This window comes from Canis aureus, chromosome 6, assembly GCF_053574225.1.
Source record: "Canis aureus isolate CA01 chromosome 6, VMU_Caureus_v.1.0, whole genome shotgun sequence".
Classification (NCBI taxonomy): domain Eukaryota; kingdom Metazoa; phylum Chordata; class Mammalia; order Carnivora; family Canidae; genus Canis; species Canis aureus.
The window spans coordinates 42539507-42561780 of record NC_135616.1 but is presented as its reverse complement, the minus strand read 5'-3'; the positions used below and the strand labels follow the sequence as shown (position 1 = coordinate 42561780).

Below are 22274 nucleotides of genomic sequence, written 5' to 3'. Positions count from 1 at the left end.
CTAGAAAAATATGATTAAGACAACCACAAAACGTAAAAGTAGCAGTGTCTCTAGGTGGTAGGCTCACAGGGGACTTTTATCTTTTGGGCTTTTCACATTTTTTTCCACAATAAGCCTTTACAATCAGGTCATAGAAACAATGAATGTTTTTAATATGGTTGACGAATCTCTGCTTTCTGGCTACGCTCTCCTGATCCCCACTATGTACTACAGAGAAGCCCTGGTACTGGGGGCACCTCCTCTTTCCTGAGTTTTCCCTGGGGCAGGCAGGCCTAAGACAAGACACAAGTGGCAGGGGCCACGGGCACAGAGGCAGCTCTCTGCTGGGCCCCCCATGACCATGGCCTCCATCTGCACCAGCCAGGGCCACATCTCCAAGGAGCTCCTGGCCCTTACCCTCCAGAGCATGTCCCTGAATGATGGCTGCTGGCCTCCATGCCCCAGAAACTTCCTCCATGCCTCATGCCATCTCCAGGTGGGAAAGACACAGGGACCCAGTTTTTTTTTTTTTTTTAATACCTTTCCTCCATTGGTATTTTGCCCCAGGTGCTCAGCTGAGGCATTCCAAGGGCAAGTAGCCAACTCTCCTAGAGTTCTCTCCTTCCATCTATCAAACCACTGGACCGAGGAGGCCACGTCACCTCCTGAAGCCTGGAAGCGCTCCCTCTCCGTTTTTGAAGAGAATACTGTTAGCAAGAAATGATTTTGTGAGTGGGGGGTCAAGTGGCTGGCTCAGTCAGTAGAGCGAGCGACTCTTGATCTTGGGGTCATAAATTTGAGCCCCATGTTGGGTGTGGCAATGCCTTAAAAATAAAATATTTGAAAGAAAGAACAAAAGAAAAAAAAAAAGAAATGATTTTGAAAAACACCGAAGTCAAATATTTAAATATCTTCTGTTCTTTGTTATTCCAAGAAACCCTCTTGGAACCACCAACTTGGAAATCCTTCGGATTTAATGGACAGTAACTTAGTTGCTGGGCTTAAATGAAATAAGGTGGCAGGGCAGCCCGGGTGGCTCAGCGGTTTAGCGCCCCCTTCAGCCCAGGGCCTGATCCTGGGGTCCCGGGATGGAGTCCCACGTCGGGCCCCCTGCATGGAGCCTGCTTCTCCCTCTGCCTGTGTCTCTGTGTCTCTCTCTGTGTCTCTCATGAATAAATAAATAAAATCTTAAAAAAAGAAAAAAAGAAGGTGGCAGAAAATGGGTGAATGGCTCTGGGCCCAGGCGCTGAGCACCGCCTCCAGCCACGGAGACAGTCCTGTTGTCCTGAGGCCTCAGCTCTCGATCAGTCGGCAAACATCAGGGGCTCAGTGCCCCTGCTCCGCTTTAGAACGAAACGGAAAAGAAAAGAAAAGAAAAGAAAGAAAAGTAAAGAGAAGAAAACAAGAACCAAATGGAACCACACGGTAGTTGGCAAGGACCTTGGATGGAAAACACAAAGGAGGGGAGTGAAGGGGTGACGTGGAAACCAGGCTGAGCCAGGAAGCCTCTGGGGTTGGTTTTGGAGACTGCACCTGTCCTTGCGGATTTCCCGATCACGAGTTGTGAGCACAAGTGCTGGAGCTGGACGGTCCTCGGGGTGTTTTATGGAGGATTCCACGGAGGGGCTGCAAGATCTGGGCCATCTCAACTTTAACATGGAAACTTCTGTTGCATGCAGGTGTGTTGGTTTAAAAATGCGTCCACATGTTCTTTGGCGATTTTCCCTTCCAAGAGTGAAAGCTAATTTATTTCCCTTTCCACGTAGGTGGTATTCAGGTAATTGCTTCTAGAAAAATAGGGCCTGAAAGGCACTGACTGTGGCTGCTCCTTGCCATCTCTTAGTTTTCTCTGGGGGAAGCCTAGGGCCGTGTTGTGAGGACACCAGAAGCCGAGGCCATGGAGGGAGTGAGCCCCTGGGAAGGAGATCTGTGGGATGGATTCAGCCAGTGGATCAGGCTTCTCAGCCTTGGCACTATGAACAATTGTGGCTGGGTCATTTTCATCATGAGCTCAAAGCACCCATCTAAGCTGCTTCCCAATCCCTGACCCACAGAAACTGAGATAATATACTATAGATAATACCTACAACATATAATTAATACAATAAATAGCATATATAGAGTATCTAAAGTTCCTGGGGGTGATTTATTGTGCAGCCATAAATTCAATTCAATGCACATAGTTTTTCAGAGGAAAAGAAGAGTCTCTACCTTTCTTCTGGTTCTCAGGGGGCATCCTACTCCAAAAGGCTTGAGGATCCCAGATCTGGTCCAGCCTCCCAGCCAGTGTAAAATTCCTTTCCACAACATGCTTGAGCGCTGGTCAAAAGGACTGCTTGGATGGTCCCAGTTTTCTTACCTCATAAGGTCACTCAGTTTGTTAAAAAATTTGGCTGTACTGTACTGAGCCAAAATCTGCTGCCTGAGCTCCAGCCTGAGAGGCTGACCTGGTTTTTCAGATTTCCTTACCAGCTCTTGATCCCTGTCAAAACTTAGCTTCTCTATGCCCCTCTTTCACTTCTCCTCCTCTCCTTCAGCCCTCTACTCCTCTCCTTCCTCCCCCACCCTTTCTTCAGACCCTCGTTAACTAGTGAACTAATTCTTGCCATTCTGAAAATAACAGCTAGCAAAAGCTCGTGCATATTCTGTTTAACACTCCTGGAAATAAGAGTGTTGGACAAATCATTTCAGGAGTGCTCTCTGCTGGTGGAGGTCCCCACTTGAGTTCAGGGCATTGGCAACTTGCAGTTGCTGGGCCTTTCTCTCCAAATTCCTTGAGGTCCTGGACATGCTGCAAACAGTTTCTTCCTGCCAGCTCCCTGGAACTGCTGCGATGTTTGAGGACTCTGGCTACCCTGACTTGCCTGCCCATCTTTCCTTTCCTGGGCTGCTACCTCCAGGGCCCCTATAGTTTCTGTTGCAATCCAACCTGATACTTCTTTGCCTCTTTGGGCTTGTTTTGTTTCTTGTTTTAAAGATTTTATTTATTTATTCATGAGAGACACAGAGAGAGAGAGAGGCAAAGACATAGGCAGAGGGAGAAGCAGGCTCCATGCAGAGAGCCCGATGTGGGACTTGATCCCAAGACCCTGGGATCATGCCCTGGGCGGAAGGCAGATGCTCAACCACTGAGCCACCCAGGCGTCCCTCGTTCACCTCTTTGACACAGGTCCAGCCCTATGACTTCCAAAGCTGGCCACTGTGGGCCAGAACCACTTGCCAGAAACAAAATAGCTGCATAAAGAGAAACCACAGAGCAATGAACCTCTTTCCAGAACCCATTCAATCAAGGAGAATGCAAGACTTTCATTGGCTGAGAGCTCACGCAGTAGGAGGCCCATGCTGGCGCTCATTGGCTCAGGCACACAGCACAGCCGGCTCGTCTTGGCTAAGACTGCAGACATGAAGGTACTCTTAGAGCAGGGGAAAGAGTGACCCGGTCCTGTGAAAATTTGTGCTTGGGTGTTGTTTGAAAGATTTTATTTATTTATTCATCAGAGACACACACACGAAGAGAGAGAGAGAGAGAGAGAGAGAGAGAGAGAGGGCAGAGACACAGAGAGAGAAGCAGGCAGGGAGCCCGATGTGGGACTCGATCCCAGGATCCTGGGATCACACCCTGGGCAGAAGGCAGACGCTCAACCGCTAAGCCACCCAGGCATTCCTATTTGTTTCTTAAATAAAAATATTTCTAAAGATAAGTAACCTTGTAACGAGTTAGTGCTAGCAGGATGGCATTATGTAAGAATATGCACATATATTTACTCTCCTATTTAGAAAATAGACTAACCAAATTAAAAGCATTTGTCTCCTGAAAAGCCCTAACAATTTATTCTAACAATAGAACTTTTACATGCCTTGTGCTGACTTTGTCCACCTGGGATAAATTTGATAAACTCTCAAAAACAGTTGATATGCTTGCCTGTGTGTTTCTCTGTTTTATTTTTTTATTTTTTAAAGATTTTATTTATTCATGAGAGACAGAGAGAGAGGCAGAGACACAGGCAGAGGGAGAAGCAGGCTCCATGCAGGGAGCCCGACGTGGGACTCGATCCTGGGTCTCCAGGATCACACCCTGGGTTGAAGGCAGACGCTAAACCGCTGAGCCACCCGGGGATCCCCCTGTTTCTCTGTTTTAGACTGAGATCCAAGCAGGCAGGACCCATGTTCTGTTTGTCTTTGTATCCTTCAGTCCTCCATGTACAGATAATGAGTTTGTACACTGTACAAGGATGCCCAGCCAGGGGAGTGAGCCTGGGCTTAATACCAGTCTGTTCTTCCTTAATCAAACTCCACAATTTGGGGTTGTGTCTATCCAGGAGTGTAGTTCTATTTTATCTGATTCATAAATATCATTCCCTAAGAGTGCCCTTTGACTTTTCATCTCCTGAACATTGTGGGAACCCAGTAAATGTTTGCTGGAAGAGGAAATGAATCCATGAAAGAATTAATGGACATACTTTGCTCTCAGGGGGGTGATTTTGTTGTTGTTGTTCTTGTTGTTGCCAGTGCAACAATCATTCCCCACCTTCCCAGCCCCATTTTTTTTTTCCTATTCCCCCACCCCCATCCCACTCCTCTACCCCTAACCTATACTCAGGGTGAATCCTTAGGAGCCTAAGACAGTGGTACTGAATCTTGGCTACACATTTGGTATTTTTAAAATCCCTATGCCAAGGGCACATCCCAGCCCAATTGAAGTGGACCAGGGCGAGGTGGGCATCAGGCATCCACAGTTTTTAAACCTCCTCAGCTGATTCCACACCCGCAAGGCAGCTGGTCGATAACCTGACATTGGTGATCTAAGCCAATCACGGTGGTCCCATTCCCCTTGGTGGCACACAGCTTAGGACAAAGCATGTGGCCCAATTCTGGTCCATGAGGCTTGAGGGGAACTTCGCCAGGGGCTTTGGGAAAAGAGGTCCTCATGGAGGTAAGGTAGAAGAGTTGGCTCCTTCCCCTGGGCACCCCGATGATTGCACACGTGGATGTGGTAACCATCAGACACCATGAGAAGAGCTCTCTGCTTCTCCAGGACAAGCTGATGTGCTGAGGGGGGCAGGCTGACAACAGGGGCAGGACCCAGGTCCCTGATACCTTCCCCAAACTGCACGACCCCCAGCCTGAAGACACATCATTTCCTTATCATTCAAAGACTTACAAAGGTATAACTGATATGGTTAAGAGTTCTCAATATGTAAAAGACTAAAAAGATTCACTTCATTGGAGGAAAAGTTTCATGATAGTGTGTGTATGTGTGGGGGAGGAGAAAGAGAGAGCAAGAAAGAGAGAGAGAGAGATCGAGAGATCATGTGTTTCCCCCAGAGGAAAGCAAGGAGGAGAGGAGCAATTGAAACACAACATGAAAACAGAGGAGGAGAGAGGACTAAACAGCCAAGAGCTAGGGGCTCCTGGCTGGTTCAGAAATCTTGGGGTTGTGAGTTCAAGTCCCATGTTGGATGTAGAGATTACTTGAAATCTTTAGGGGCACCTGGGTGGCTCAGTCAGTGAAACATCTACCTTTGGCTCAGATCATGATCTCAGGGTCCTGAGATCGAGTCCTGTATGGGGCTCCCTGCTCCACGGGGAGTCTGCTGCTCCCTCTCCCTCTGCCCCTCCCCCCTGTTCATGTGTGTGCCCTTTTTTTTTTCCCCTTTTTTTTTTTAAGATTTTATTTATTTATTCATGAGAGACACACACACAGAGAGAGAGAGAGAGAGAGAGAGAGAGGCAGAGACACAGGCAGAGGGAGAAGCAGGCTCCATGCAGGGAGCCCAACATGGGACTCAATCCTGGGACTCCAGGATCATGCCCTGGGCTGAAGGGCAGGCACTAAACCGCTGAGCCACCCAGGGATCCCCTGTGCTCTCTCTCAAAGAGTAGAATCTTAAATAAAATGAAATCTTTATTTAAAAAAAGCCAAGACCTAAATACAGACAAAAATTGGGGAGGAAATTATGCTTTAGAAGAGGAATTAGAATCATAAAGGAAGAAGTTAGGTTGGAGGAGGTGCTAAATAATTTTGAGGACAAAAATGCTGGTGATCAATGGAGTCGCAACATGGTTGCTGAACACAGAGGCCCAAGGGGAGGATTAGAACCCAAGAGCTAAGGTGGTAAGAGAAACAATAAATTCCAGGACCAGGTGGGAGCCAGGGAATGCACAAATAGTCATTAATACCCACTCTGTGTTTACTCATGCAGGTGACACCATAAATCCAACAACACTCGCAACCAAAGTATAAGATTTCCTCTCAAGAAGCCATTGGAGAGCACTCCATCCTGCACATAAGATGCATGCAATAAATATTAGTTGAGTCAACCAGACAATATATGATCAAGGAGCAAATTGTTGGATCAAGGCTATTACGTCTTTGGGATGCAGAGAAGGGGAAATTGGCAGACTTGCTGGAATGATTCTAGAAGGGACCACAAAACATAGGAGCTGGGTCTTGAAACATACAAAAGATTTACTCGGGCAGAGAAAATGGGCACAGACTCAATGACATCAGGGTGATGAATTTGCAATCGTGGATCCCTGGCAGTTGTGACAGGCCAAATAATTTCTATTACTATGATTCAGAGACAAGTACACTATTGACACAGTTACATTTGATGTATGACTACTTGTTTTTAATTTGAAAAAGGTAAAGTATTCCATTCAAACAGAAAAACATATGAAGCTGGGAGCAACTAAGGAAATCCTTGTGCCACTCTTTTCAATGTCAGTAGTTTATACATATTTTTTCTTCACAGATTTTTATTTATTTGAGAGACAGAGGGAAAGTAAGTGAGAGACAGAGCATGAATGGGGTAAGGAGCAGAGAGAGAGAAGCAGACTCACCACTGAGCAGAGTCTGATGTGGGACTCAATCCCAGGACCCCAGGATCAAGCCCTGTGCCAAAGGCAGACACTCAACCACTGAGCCACCCAGGCATCTCATCTGACTCTTGATTTTGGCTTGTCATGATCTCAAGTACCCGAAATCAAGCTCCACATTGTGCTCCACACTCAGCTTGAGTGGAGCACAGCTCCCCTTGGAGCCAGCTTGAGATTCTCTTCCTCTCTTGCTCATGATCTGTCTCAAATAAATACATCTTTAAAAAAATAAAAAATAAAGATGAAGGAGATCATTTTAAGACCGTTTTCCAGCTTTGTTCTGAATTGGCTGTTTCACTCCATTTGCATTACAATCTAATCAAGTAGGTTACATTATAATCATCATTCAACACAAGGAGATAAGGCCTAAAGAGGTAAAGTCACTTACTTGTCCAAGGCACTGTGATAGTTGGTTAAGCTGATGGCCCCCAGGAACTATGCCTCCTAGTATGTATTCCCCTCACTTGGCATCTCAGCAGACCCATGGCTTGCTTTAACAAACAGAATGTGGCAGAAGTGATATTGGGCCAGTTCCAGCTTCCTGGTAGCTTCTGTTGTGCTCAGAAATCTGGCTGTTCTGCTGGAAGGGCTGGGTGGGGAGGTTAGCTGGAGGACCCCGGGGCTGGAGCTGGAGCTGGAGCCAGAGCCTGCATGGAGTCAGCGGGCTTCCCATAATTGAATACTTAAATGTATTACATGATTTTACTTAATTCTACTAGAAATATCTACTAAAAGGCCTCAGCTGTGAATTAAAAAAACCCAGAGGGAAGATCCTCATTTTACTGTATCAATAAACTGAGGACTGTCGGCTTACCTGCATCTACCTGGGGTACAGTGAGTGATGGATACAGTCAGTATTTACTCAGAAATGAATATGATTATCCAAAAGCAGAGTTCTGACACATTTTGAAAAAGCTAATCCGAATGAAAACAAAGTATTTACTTGAGTTGTCTTTTTTGTTTTATTCATGGAATAAAAGTGTTTTATTATCCTGTGTTTCCTTATCCTGTGGACACATATGTGTCCCGAAGGGATAGCTTTCCTAGATTAGAATCCAAAAGCCAGGGATCCCTGGGTGGTTCAGCGGTTTGGTGCCTGCCTTTGGCCCAGGGCGCGATCCTGGAGTCCCGGGATCGAGTCCCACGTCGGGTTCCCTGCATGGAGCCTGCTTCTCCCTCTGCCTCTCTCTCTCTGTGTGTCTATCATAAATGAATGAATGAATAAATAAATCTTTAACAACAACAACAAAAAAGAATCCAAAAGCCACTCTATGGAGCTGTCCAACCCTCTGGTTTGGGAAGCTCTGATGACAAGGCGCTCCTCCTTGTGCAGCCTTGGTCTCCTGTGCTCCCTCATCAGTGTCCCCCAATTCAGGTAGGAATTCTGGACGATGATTTTTCATGTGTATGTGTGCTATAGGTCTTTCTACTTTCCCTCCCATGGGATAACCTGTCATAACTTTTTCATAGTTTGTTACACAAGATATCTGGTGAAAGAGGTTGCTATTATTCCTTCAAGGAAGTGGTGTTCTTAGTTCTGGCCCCATTTCACAGGCTGAAAAACAGAGGCCTCCAGAAATCACCTAGGGTACACCAATTTTGCTGAGCCAAGTCTTTAGAAGTAGTGCCTCAGAAATACAACAGACATTTAGTTCGTTTTGAGTACAAATCAGCAAAAAAGGTAGGTGACGAGGTGGGGCAGGGAGCTGGTTTTACATGCTGGGATGTGAGTCTTGTGTTTTATCTTAGTGTCCCTGTTTACTTCTCATTAGAGCCCCAGGAAATAAGTCTAATGATGCTTTCTGCTTTGTTTCATTTTGTTTGAACCAAATGATACTTTACTTGGGTCTCAGGAGAAACAGGTATTTGATGACCCTCCTAAGGGTCATTCTAAAGAAACAGGATCTGTCAAGAATTCAATTTGCGTCTACCTGCAGTCACTTGGTTCCAGTGGGAGAAGTCGCTTCTCTTTCCTGTGTAGTTTGCAAAATAGTAAGTAGCACGCTTGGCGAAAAGACAGTGGAAAGGACATTTGGATACTGTTATGTCTTTTCTTTGGTCTTTGGTTTGCAGCTATCATTGAAAATTGCCCAGAAGAGTGTCTTTGATTTTGCATTTTCATTAAGTGGCTTAGAAAAGCATTCTGTAAAAAGTGACTCCCAAGGGTTTTTGATGGAGACAAAACCCAAAAAGTCTGAAAATATGGTTCTTCTAAGAGCTTTATTGGGATATAATTCATATACCAAATGTGTCACCTATTTAAAATGTACAATTCAATGGTTTTTAGTAGAGTTGTACAAACATCACTATAGCCAATCAGTCGATTTTTTAAAAGATTTTATTTATTTATTCATGAGAGGCAGAGAGAGAGAGAGAGAGAGAGAGAGAGAGAGGCAGAGACACAGGCAGAGGGAGAAGCAGGCTCCATGCAGGGAGCCTGAGGTGGGACTCGATCCCAGGTCTCCATGATCACGCCCTGAGCTGAAGGCAGCGCTAAACTGCTGAGCCACCGGGGCTGCCCAGTCAAACGATTTTAGAACATTTTCATCACTGCCAAAAGAAACCTTGTACCTTTAGCAATCTGATATCCTGCCACACCCCAGCCCCCAGTCAACTGATGACCTACTTTCTGTCTCTATTTGCTTATTCTGGACATTTCTTATAAATGGAATCATACGATATGTGGTCTTCTGTGACTGGCTGCTTTCACTTAGGATGCTTTTAAGGTTCATCTATGTTGTAGTACTTCACTTCTGAAGAATATTCTGTTATAGGGGATCTCTGGGTGGCTCAGCAGTTTAGTGCCTGCCTTTTGCCCAGGGCGCGATCCTGGAGTCCCAGGATCAAGTCCCGCGTCGGGTTCCCGGCATGGAGCCTGCTTCTCCCTCCTTGTGTGTCTCTGCCTTTCTCTATCATAAATAAATAAATCTTCTTAAAAAAGAATATTCTGTTATATGGATGTAGCTTTTTAAAAAGTGGCTGCTTTTATTATAAAATAAAAACTTTAATTGACTGCACCTGGGTGGTACAGTCAATTAAACGTCTGACTTTTGGTTTCGGCTAAGGTTGTGATCTTAGGGTCCTGAGATTGAGCCCTGGGTCTGGCTCTGTGTTGGGCACTGAGTCTGCCTGAGGTCCTCTTTCCTTCTTCAGCCCCTCTCCCCCGTACTCTCACTCTGTCTAATTTAAAAAAAATTTACTATAGAAAAGTGATAAATGCAGCTACAAAGAAAATAAAAATCACACATAATCCCACTACCCCTGGGACGCCTGGGTGGCTCAGCGGTTAAGCATCTGCCTTCAGCTGGGGGTGTGATCCTGGAGTCCTGGATCAAGTCCCACGTCGGGCTCCCTACATGGATCCTGCTTCTCCCTCTGCCTGTGTCTGCCTCTCTCTCTCTCTCTCTCTCTCATGAATAAGTAAATAAAATCTCAAAAAAAAAAAAAAAGTAATCACACTACCCAGGGACAGCCACTGCTGCGTATGTTTTGTTCTGGATTTTAGTTCACGCATGTATATGTGTAAATGGAATCATACTGTGTGTACTGTTTGTGCAACATGGACTTTTTTTACTGTTGTTAAATATACATAATATATAATTCTCCATTTTAACCATTTTTATTTTTAATTTATTTTTTTTAAAGCTTTTATTTATTCATGAGAGACGCAGAGAAAGAGGCAGAGACACTGGCAGAGAGAGAAGCAGGCTCCTCACAGGGAGCCCAATGCAGGACTTGATCCCAGATCCCGGGATTATGCCCTGAGCTGAAGGCAGATGCTCAACTGGTGAGCCACCCAGGCATCCCATTTTAACCATTTTTTTTTAAAGATTTTATTTATTTATTCATGAGAGATAGAGAGAGAAAGAGGCAGAGACACAGGCAGAGGGAGAAGCAGGCTCCATGCAGGGAACCTGACATGGGACTCGATCCCAGGTCTCCAGGATCACACCCTGGGCTGAAGGCGGTGCTAAACCACTGAGCCACCTGGGCTGCCCCATTTTAACCTTTTTTAAAAAAGATTTTAAGTCATCTCCACTCTGAGCGTGGGGCTTGAACATACAACCCCCGAGACCAAGAGTTGCACGTTCCACTGAAAGAGCTGGCTGGGTACCATTTTAACTTTTAAGTGTATAGTCTGGGGGTATAGTGTACAGTCCCATCGCTCTGCAACCATGGCTATCCATCTCCATTTCATTCCAAACTGAAATTCAGTACCCCCTACACAATGACTACCCCCGGCAACCACAGTTCTGTTTTTTGGCTCTACAAAGGTAACTGCTCTGGGTACTTCATGTAAGCGAGATCCTTACCGTATCTGTCTGTTTGCGACTGGCTTATCTTATTTGGCATAATGTCTTCAAAGCATATCTGAGAACTTTCCTTTTTTTTTTTTTTTTAAGAGAGCATAAGAGTCAAGGGGAGGAATCTCAAGCAGGCTCCATGTTCAGCACAGAGCTCAACATGGGGCTGGGTCGTGGATCCAGGACCATGACCTGAACCAAAATCGAGTCAGACGCTCAACCAACTGAGCCACCCAGGCACCCCTCTTATGTCATTTTAAATTGGAATACACAATTTAACAGCCTTGTAATGGATGTGTTATTGTCACACCACAGGGGGAGAGGCTGAGGCAGGGAGAGTGGGCCAGGTTCCTGATTCTTTCACCTGCTGGATGTTGTCCTTGAACAAGGTTCCAAGCTATTGGGAGAATCGAGTAAGCCAATGACTTAAACTCTTTCTCATAAATATCCAACAAAGAACCTCACTGAAAATAGTAGCTTAGTGCCTTGCTTGTAGTCCCACAGTTAACATGTGGTAGGATATGGGGCTGGGACACAGCTTCAGGCTTCAGAGTATAAGAAGACTTATTTAGGGTTTTTGCTTAACATGCAGATTACCAACTATCTATAGAAAACCTGAAAGACTCCACCAAAAAACTGCTTCAACTGATAAATGAATTCAGTGGAATCACAGGATATAAAATCAATGTGCATAAATCTGTTGCATTTCTGTGCATGAAGAAGCAGCACAAAGAAAAAGAAAACAATCCCATTTAAAAATGCACCAAAACCTAACCCAAGAGGTGAAAGACCTGTGCTCTGAAAAGTATAGAACACTGATTAAAGCAACTGAAGGCGAAATGCAAAGACAGTCCATGCTCATGGATTGGAAGAACAAATATTGTTTTTATTTTTAAAGATTTTATTTATTTATTCATGAGAGAGAGAGAGAGGCAGAGACACAGGCAGAAGGAGAAGCAGGCGCACCGCAAGGAGCCCGATGTGGGACTCGATCCCAGACCCCAGGATCACACCCTGATCCAAAGGCAGACATTCAACCACTGAGCTACCCAGGCATCCCAAGAACAAATATTGTTCAAATGTCTCTACTACCTCAAACAATTTACACATTCAATGCAATCCCTATCAAAATACCAACAGCACTCTTCACAGAACTAGAACAATCCTAAAATTTACATGGAACCACCAAAGACACCGAATAGCCAAAACAATCTTGGAAAAGCCAAGGTGGAGACATCAAAATTTTAGACTTCAAATTTTATTACAAAGCTGCAGTGATCAAGACAGTATGGTACTGGCCCAAAAATAGACACATAGATTAACAGAACAGAAAACCCAGAAATAAACCCACAATTATATGATCAACTAATCTTTGACAAGGCAGGAAAGAATATCCAATGGGGAAAAGATAGTCTTTTTATAGTAAATGATGCTGGGAAAACTGGACAGCCATGTGCAAAAGAATGAATTTGGACAACTTTCTCACACCATACAGAAAAATTTACTCAAAATGGATCAAAGGCCTAAATGTGAGACCTGAAACCATAAAACTCCTAGATAAGAACACAGAGAATAATCTCTCCAACATCAGCCATAGCAATGTTTTTCTAGATATGTCTCCTGAGGCACGAGAAATAAAAGCAATATAAAGTATTGGGACATTAAAATAAAAAGCTTCTGTAAGGGAGCTAGGGTGGCTCAGAGGTTGAGCGTCTACCTTTGGCTCGGGGCGTGATCCCGGAATTCTGGGATCAAGTCCCGAGATCGAGTCCCACATCAGGCTCCCTGCACAGGGCCTGCTTTTCCCTCTGCCTATGTCTCTGCCTCTCTGTGTCTCTCGTGAATAATTTTTTTTTTAAAGCTTCTGTAAAGGAAACACTCAACAAAAACAAAAGGCAACCTAGAGAATGAGAGAAGATATTTGCACGTGAAATATCCAATAAAGGGTTAGTATGCAAAATATATAAAGAACTATACAATTCAACGCCATAAAAACAAATAATCCAACTAAAAATGGGCAGAAGACATGAACAGACATTTCTCCAAAGAAGACATACAGATGGGGCAGCCGGGTTGGCTCAGCGGTTTAGCGCCGCCTTCAGCCCAGGGCATGATTCTGGAGAGCTGGGATGGAGTCCCATGTCAGGCTCCCTGCATGGAGCCTGCTTCTCTCTCTGCCTGTGTCTTTGCCTCTCTCTCTGTGTCTCTCATGAATAAATAAATAAAATCTTTAAAATATAAAAATAAATAAAAATAAAACCAGTTAAAAAAGAAAAAAGAAGACATACAGATGACCAACAGACACACAAAAAGATGCTCAACATCACTTGGCATCAGGGAAATACAAATCAGAACTACAATGAGAGGGAGAGAGGGATGCCTGAGTGGCTCAGCAGGTTAGTGTCTGCCTTCGGCCCAGGGCATGATCCTGGGGATCCAGGATCGAGTCCCACATCAGGCTCCCTATATGGAGCCTACTCCTCTCTCTGCCTATGTCTCTGCCTCTCTGTGTGTTTCTCATGGATAAATAAATAAATAAATCTTTTTAAAAAAACAGGGATGTCTTGGTGACTCAGCAGTTTACGTCTGCCTTTGGCCCAGAGTGTGATCCTGGGGTCCCGGGATCAAATCCCACATCAGGCTCCCTGTATGGAGCCTGCTTCTCTCTCTATGTCTCTCATGAAAAAATAAATAAAATCTTTAAAAAACAAAACTGCAATGAGATACCACCTCACAGCTGTCAGAATGGCTAAAATCAACAACACAAGCACAACAGGTGTTGGTGAGGATGTGGAGAGAAAGGAACTTTCCTGCTCTGTTGGTGAGAATGCAAACTGGTGTCGTTATTGTGGAAAGCAGTATGGAGGTTCCTCAAAAAGTTAAAATAGAAAAAAAAAAGTTAAAATAGAACTAGTTTATGATCCAGTAATCACATTCCTGGATATTTACCCCAAAGAGCATAAGAACATTAACTCAAAGGGAAACAAGCATCCCTGTGTTTACAACAGCATTATCTACAATATGGAAGCCGCCCAAGTGCCCACTGATGGACAAATGGATAAAGATGTGGTATATATACATAATGGAATATTACTCAGCCATAAAAAAAGAATGAAATTTTTCATGTTGTTTGCAACAACATGAATAGACCTAGAGAGCATTATGCTAAGTGAAGTAGATCAGAGAAAGACAAGTGCCATACGATTTCACGCACATGTGGAATTTAAGAAACAAGGAAACAGAGGAAAAAAAGAAAAAGACATTAGGATGCCTGGGTGGTCAGCGGTTGAGTGTCTGCCTTCAGCTCAGACTGTGATCCCGGGATCAGGGATCAAGTCCCGCATCAGGCTCCCTGTGAGGAGCCTGCTTCTCTTTCTGCCTATGTCTCTGCCTCTCTCTCTGTGTCTGTCTCTCATGAGTAAATAAATAAATCTTTAAAGAAAAAAGACAAACCAAGAAACAGACTCTTTATACAGAAGATGATCACTGAGGGAGGTAGGTGGGAGTATGGGGGAAACAGGTGATGGGGATTAAGGGGTGCACCTGTCCAGACGAGCAGCAGGTGACGTACGGAAGTGCTGAATCACTGAATCATACAACTGGAATTAATATTACACTGTATGCTAACAATACTGGAATTTTAAAAAAAAAGTTTAAGAAAACAAGAAAAAATAAAATGCAGATTATCAGAAGAAGGGCCTAAAGTTACTTAACAGCTGGCCTGCTGTTACATGTGAAATCTGCATTAAGTTTTATCGCCTTAGTCTAATGATACATTGACCATGGGTTACTCTGCCAAAGTTGACTTACTCCAGTCCTCTATTTTTTCCATTCTCAGAGCTGACCTTTTCTTGAACTCATCCCCAAATGGGTAGGACTTACTCCCACCTGCTGACAACAGGGACTCCTGGTTTGCAGCTTCTTAGAATGTAAATCAGAATGTGTTTAGAAGGCAGGGAGGCGTTCAATTAGCGAAGTCAGCGTTATTTTGTAAAACTGAATTTTCTTCACCACACCCCAGCAGCACCCAGTGTCTAAGGCAGAAGCTGGCAGCACCGGTGACACTCCCGACTGCAAAGTGGTGCTAGCAATAGCAAACATCTGAGCCACATCGGGCGAGAAACTATAATCAGGCCTGTACCTCTCTACCAACTCGCTGAATCCTTAAAACGCTCTGTGATCATCTGCACTTTGCACAGGAGAAGAGGCACAGAGATTTAAGAAACAAACCTGCGGAGCGCCTGGGGTGGCCCAGTTGGTTAAGGCCCAACGCTTGGGTTCAGCTCAGGTGGTGAGATGGAGCCCTGCAATCAGCCTCCCAGGCTCAGCGACGAGTCTGAGATTCTCTCCGCCTGCCCCTCCAGAGCCTCGCGGTAGTGCTCTCTCCCTAAATAAATGTTTAAAAAAAAAAAAGAAGAAGAAGAAGAAGAAGAGGAGGAAACAAACTTGCAATATAGATTATACAACTGGTAGCCAGAGCCGCACCCGGGCCCTAGCGCCAGGTGCAGACAGGTCTGTCCTCCCTTGCCTGCCGGCTCGCAGCAGCTTCCCCGCCACCACCGGCAGGAGCTGGGCGGCCTCTGCTCTGCTCTCACCGCGCCGCAACCCGCCGCCCGCGTTTCTGTTTTGCAGCAGCGATGCTCTCTCCAGGGCCCGGCTCCCCCTGCTCCGGCGCTCTCAGCAAGTCTGGGTGCCGACTGGCCTCAGCGGCCCGCCCCGTCTGCACCCCAGCTCCAGGCACTCACCTGTGCTGTACCGTCGTGGCCTCACTGCCCCCCCCCCCCCCGCCTTGCCGCAGACCCCCTTGGTTCTCGGAGCTGCCGCCGCGGAGTCCTGCCGCCAGCAGGGCAGCTGCCCGGGCCGGTGACCGGGCCGGGGCCCTCCCGCAGGCCCACAGATGCCGCCCGCCCGCCGCGCCTCCCCGCCCGCAGCCGCAGCCCCGCGGGGCGGACCCGGGGCGGGCTCCGTGCGGGCCTCCGGCAGCCGCGCCCCGCGCCCCGCGCCCGGCCTGGCGGCGCGGCCTCCTCCGCCACCCTCCCCCTCCCCCTCCCGCTCCCGCCCGCGGCCGGCCGGGGCGGGGGGCCGGGCCCGGGGACCGCGGGGCGGGGGGGGCGCGGCGCCGGGCCCGCTCGGCCGGACCCCTCCCCGGCGGCCGCGGGCGGAGCCGACCCGCCCGGGCGGGCCGCGGCGGGAGCGGGAGCGGGAGCGGGAGCGGCAGCGCCGCGGGCAGCGAGCTCCGCATTCGAACCTCCCTCGCAAAGACAGTCTCCGCCCCACAATGCACCGCGGCGGGCAGCCTTTGAAAAAGCGGCGCGGCTCGTTCAAGATGGCGGAGCTCGACCAGTTGCCTGACGAGAGTGAGTAGCGCCTCAAAGCGCCCCTCGCCTCCCGCCGGCCGCCCGCCCCCGGGCCGCGCCGGCCGGGGTGGGCGGCCGTGCCCTCCGCCGGGCGAGCGGGCCGGCTGCCAGCGCCCCGCGCTCCCCCGGCGCTCCCACCCTGGGGTTGCCGCCGCGTCGCCGCCTTTGTTATGGTGTCTGTGTGAGCCGCTTTCTGGGGTGGTGTGAGCGCCGGGGCCGGAAACCGGGAGCCCGGGGGCCCCGCGCGCGCGGCGGAGGCGGGGGCCGCGGCCGGGTGGGGGAGGAGCGGCCGCGGGGCCGCGGGGGCCGTCCGCGCCGCCTGCCCCGCTCGCCCGGCGCCCAGGGACGCCCGGGGGGTTATGTAAGCCGTCCCGCCGGGGCCGCGCGGGGCGGGAGCTGGGGAGGGGCGGCCGGCCCGGGGTCGCGTCCAGGCGCGGCGCCTGCCTCTGCAGGAGCTCGGGGTCCCCGTTGCCCTCCCCGCGACCCCCCCCCCCCGGGGCGTCCACCCCTGGAAGCGTTTCCGTGTCACCGGGCCGGCCCCTTCCTCTGGGACCACAGGTGGCTGTGGCCCTTCCCGGGGGGGGGCGGGGGGCGGGGGGCAGCGGGCCCCGGCCCCGGCCCGCAGACTTCCTGGTGTGCTCCGGTGCCCTCGGAGCACGGAGGGGGCGGGGGAGCCTCTGCGCGGCTGCACGCGCGGCGCCCCTGCTGACACCCACCCTGCCACTGCCCGCCTTGACCCTGTGTGCCCCCCCCCCCCCCCGCCGCCTCTGACCCGCGCGCTCCCCCGCGTTGAGGAAGTGCCAGCACCAGTTTCCTAGTTTCTGCACGACTGGACTGGGATCTTGTCATTTACAGTGTTGCGGGAAGCGTGGGAAAAGGCAGGTACTTGACTTCATTACAGAAGGGTCCTGGCCCACACTGTTACTCAGTTGGTGTGTGCCTCTGGGTGAAACAAACAAACAAGCCCAAGTCTCAATCACTGCTCAACCAACTGTGCGACCCTCGGGCAAATAGACCCTTTTAAAAGGAGAGCCCTGTACAGCCCATTCTGTCTTCTTTGTGGGGGTCCTGTATCCTTAATGTGTTACAAAGTTAAAGGTTCAAGTTACCAAACTGGTGAAAAAGGGTTTGTATTTTAAATTTGTTCTAGACCAGAGCTACCTTCCAGTAGAATTTCCTGGTTGATGGAAATACTCTATTTTGTAACGTCCAGGAGGGTAGCCACTGGGCACCCTCAGATGTGGCTAGACTGGCCCAGGAACAGAATTTTAAGTTTTATTTTCATCGATTGAAATTTAAGTGGTCACAGGTGGCTAATGGCCACTTCGTTGGACAGGGCACATCGGTAGACCATGGATGAGTTTTATAGTTTCTTGTTTGGAGAGCACAGTTGTGATTTTAGATGCTCCCAAATAAGGGTGAACCTACTAAACAAAGCGCTTGTCATCTGAAAATCTTTGCTGTCTTAAGGATAAAGATGTTTTATCACGCCTGAGAAGTCACAACCACTAGACCTCTCATTTTGATTGCTGTGGTCATTCTGTTGAGATGACCAATGTTTTAAATGCCTTTTTTTTTTTTTTTTTTTTAGATTTTATTTATTTATTCATGAGAGACAGAGAGAGGTACAGACATAGGCAGAGGGAGAAGCCCGCTGTGGGGAGCCTGATGCTGGAATCGATCCTGATCCCGGTACCATGACCTGAGTCAAAGGCATACACTCAACCACTGAGCCACCCAGGCCTCCCTAAGTGGCTTTCTTTTAACTGTCATTTGAAATATTTGCTTGTCATCGTTAAACATTTATTGAGGACTTAACTGTGGTTCTTTGTAGAGACTTGGGACTCACAGTAGGGTTCAAATTCTAGCCACACTTTCAGACTATATAGCTGACATTTATATTTGTGACAGCTCTGCTGCATTGGGGTATATATAGGAGTACATCGTGTTTGTGTGGTGTAGGCCTTGTTTGGCTAGACCACAACTTGTAGAAAGCAGGAATTGCCTTACTCTGTTGGTCACACAGTGCTACGTATCAGGTATATGTAAATACTTGATTTATACTGAATGGAAGATAGGATGAGAGGCATGCCTAATAAACCTGGAGCGGAGTCTTGGAAAGGGAAGGAAAGTGATTTCAGTTTGATACTGGAAATAGTATGTTTCTTTGCAATTTTTTTTTTGTCAAAGAGGCTAGCTAATAAACTAGCCAATAGTCGGTATAACATTATCAATAATATAAGCTATCATTTGAGTGCATACTATGAACCAGATGCTATACAAAGTGTATGATACACATTTACTCATTAAATGCTTATTTCAGTTGACTACATACTCTCACCAGCAGGATTGTGTGTACGAGGCTCCCTTCTGCCCAGACCTTTCCTCTGAGCTTCCGGACCCATATCCCTTGCTGTTTCACATCTCCTCTTAGCTGCTTCAGTGGCCCCTCAGACCTCATGGGTTAAAGACCTACATCATAATTGCACCCCTCTAGGACAGAGATATTTCCAGGGGTCCTGTCTTAATGGCTCCACTGTGTGTTCCCTGAAACCTAAAAGCTAGCTTGGCCCTTCCATGTCCCACACTGAAGCCCATACTCTCATCTTGTGACTTTGATTCTCCACGTCTCAATCTGCCTACTTCTCACCATCTCCTGCCCCAGTCCAGGTGACACTCCTGGGCACCAGTCACCATTAACCCACACCCCGCCCCTACCCTGCAGCCTTCCTGCGGTCAGAGTGGTCCTTCCAGAATGTGTACATGTCATCCTGCTGCTTGGAACACTTTCGTAGCCACAAGAGCCTTTGGACTCTGGCCACACCCCACTTCTCCAGCTTCATTTTGTACCACTCTTCCTCTCATCCTGTCCCTTTGGGCTAAATTTGGCCTTTTTCGTTCCCTGTACTCACCAGGCTTTCTTCTTCCTTCTTCTTCTTTCTTCTTCTTTCTCCTCCTCCTTCCTCCTCCTCCTTTTCTTCTTCCTCCTTCTTCCTCAAGGCCTTTGCATATGCTGTTCTCATTACCTGGAATGCTCTTCCTTCCCCTCGCTTGCAGTTGACGGCTACTTATCCTTCAGATCCCATTTCAGCTTCTTTAGAAAATTATTTTCTGTCCTTGACAAAGATTACATCTTATTAAAGCTGTTACAGTGGCAACTTTACGATGGTTACATGCCTAACACCTGGCTCATGCATTTCTGGTTCCATGAGTAACACCTGGCACACTTCTCTGACCCTTTTCATGACCCTCTTCCCTTGCTAGCTAGTCCCTAAGCACACTGCCCTTTCCCCCTGTTCCTTGAATGTTCTAAATGTTCTATCTCGGGGCCTTTTTTTTTTTTTTTTTTTAACCTGTTATTTCTTTTGCCCAGACTCGTTGCTTTGGCCTCCTACTCCCTCAAGATGAGTCCTTTTTAGATGTTAACCTTCCCAGAAAACCTTCTCTCACTACCTTGTGTAAAGCAACCCCCACCCCCCACCCCAGATCACCTCGTTTGTTTCCTTTATGACAACTGCTATGTATCATTATCACTACATACTGGCTTATTGTGTGTCTCCTCCCACTAGAGTGTAAGCTCTCAGCAGAGGCCTCCTCTCTGTGCCTTCAGGTAATCCCAGCCCACAGAATAGTGCTGTAGCAGTCATTCAGTGGGTACTTTGTTGTTGTTTTGATTGATCAAAGTAATGGTAGCAATACGCATGATCTAAAAATTAGTCATATGCTCTGTGCATTGTTCTCTAAGCACTTTTACATATGTAACTTGTTTAATCCCCATTTTACAAATGATCAGCGGCACAGAGAAGTTAAGTAAATTGCTTAAGTAACCCAGCAAAAAGAACCAGTATTCAAACACACCTCCAATGTGTGCTCTTAACCCTTAGGCTACACTGCTTCTCAGAGAAAAGGTTGAGAGTGGTAGGTCAGAATCGCCAGGACAGAGTCTTGCCTTCATGGAGCAGGAATGAATATCCTTGGGGCTTGGACTTCTTCCTGCAGATCTCTGCTCAAATATCACCTTTCACAGAAGCTGATCAAGAACACTTCTTAGAAAAATAGTTTTCTGTCTCCCAACTCCCCGCCCACATTCCTGTTATATCCCCCACCCCCTCCAGTGCTCAACATCACTTGATGTATGTATTTGTCTGTCTCCCCTCACTGGAATGTAAACACCATGAGAGTGGGGACTTTGCTTCTTCTGTATGCTGTCCTATACCTAGTGCCTAGAGCAGGGACTGGGGGGGTCCTATGGCACTACATATTCACAGGGATGAGTGGATGCTATTACTTTTTCTAAAACTAGCCATGTTTCTTTTTTTTTAAGATTTTATTTACTTATTCATGAGAGACAGAGAGAGAGAGGGAGAGACACAGGCAGAAGGAGAAGCAGGCTCCATGCAGAAGCCCGACGTGAGATTTGATCCCGGGACTCCAGGATCACGTCCTGAGCCACCCAGGGATCTCCAAACCATGTTTTTTTTTTTTTTTTTTGGTAGCTACATGGATATGTGCCCTGTCCAGTAGCTGCTTCCCAGTTGTGCTGTTCTGTGTGAGGCTTTTTAGCTAGACTCTGCCCCAGCAGTACTGCTTCTGCTTCTCATTAAACCAGCTTGCTGTTTGGAGACCGCTCAGGTATCCTATTACCTGGTCTCCATATCTAGGCAAGAGAGTAGAGTGAGAGCAAGGGTGGCTTTGGTGTTGATGGCTTATCTGTTCTACAGGCTTCTCATACTGCCCTGCAGAGGGAAAGTCAGCTGAAGCTTAGGGATCGGAGTGGCATAAAAATATTTCATTGCCCGAACTGCAGTACATTCTCGTTGCTTCTCCTTTAAAGTGTTGTCCATTTGTAAGAGTTGTAAATCATGCTACTTCTGGTAAACACCAAGAAGAATTAATCTGTCTTCTCTGATTGTTTTTCCCTAGTTAGTATTCTTCTTTCTTACTTTATCCCCTGGGATCATCCTTTATTTATTTTTATGTTTTATTTTATTTTTATTTTTTATTTTTTATTTTTTTTATTTTTATGTTTTATGAAATGCCATAATGGATTGGCTTCTTAGAGATATTTACACACATCCTAACTTGCCATTTAAAAATTTGTCTTTTCTCAGTGCAGGTAAATGACCAGCCTTTCGAATAACATTAAGTACAGCCTAATCTTAGATTACATTCTATCAAACATAAATGGATGTCATAGTACCTAATTTTAAAAATGAGGAATGATATGTAATAGTTTGACTATAATAAGAGAAAAAAGCGTTCTAAACAGGTTTTTTTTTTTAAGTTAAAGAGGAAGATTTCACTCATCCAGAATTCTGTGACTAATTTTTATTTTGGAGCATGGAAAGGGTTTTTTTTTTCCTGTTAATTTTTTTGATGTTGTTGAGCTATAATTGACATTTAATGTTGTATTCGTTTTAGGTGTACAACATACTGATTTGATATATGTGAAAGGATTGCCTCACCTGGGTTAGTTAACACCCATCACCACACTTGGTTACAAATTTTTTTCTTATGGTGAGCACTTTTAAGATCATTCTTAGCACCTTTCATGTCTACAATACAGTATTTTTAACTGTGATCGCTGTGCTGTACATTACATCTCCAGGATTGATTTATCTTGTAACCAGAAGTTTGTACCTTTCAACTGCTTTTACCCATTTTGCCCACACCCCCAGCCCCCACCTCTGGCAACCACCAGTCTGTTCTCTGTATCTAGGAGTTCAGGTTTTGGGGTTTGTTTTTTTTTTTTAAG

At 46.7% G+C, this 22274-nt stretch overlaps 1 protein-coding gene and 1 long non-coding RNA gene across 5 annotated transcripts in view; one reads left to right on the top strand and one right to left on the bottom strand.

Moving 5' to 3' along the window:
• Positions 1 to 6636: 6636 nt before the first annotated feature.
• On the bottom strand, positions 6637 to 19983 carry LOC144315964 (uncharacterized). Its single transcript, XR_013381694.1, has 5 exons — positions 19873 to 19983; positions 19432 to 19635; positions 15393 to 15549; positions 7247 to 8058; positions 6637 to 7076 (listed from the first exon to the last, which is right to left on the bottom strand). It is a non-coding gene; the product is annotated as an uncharacterized LOC144315964 (long non-coding RNA).
• Positions 16397 to 22274, top strand: part of LIN9 (lin-9 DREAM MuvB core complex component) — a 78380-nt gene continuing 72502 nt past the window's right edge. For 2 of the 4 annotated variants that reach the window (XM_077901316.1, XM_077901315.1), the window contains exon 1: positions 16397 to 16519. In XM_077901316.1, coding sequence (XP_077757442.1) covers positions 16441 to 16519 — 79 coding nt within the window. In that variant the 5' untranslated portion in view covers positions 16397 to 16440. Of the gene's footprint in view, positions 16520 to 20097; positions 20130 to 21940; positions 22037 to 22274 lie in introns of those variants that run through there. The other 2 variants (XM_077901317.1, XM_077901318.1) reach the window with 2 other exon arrangements.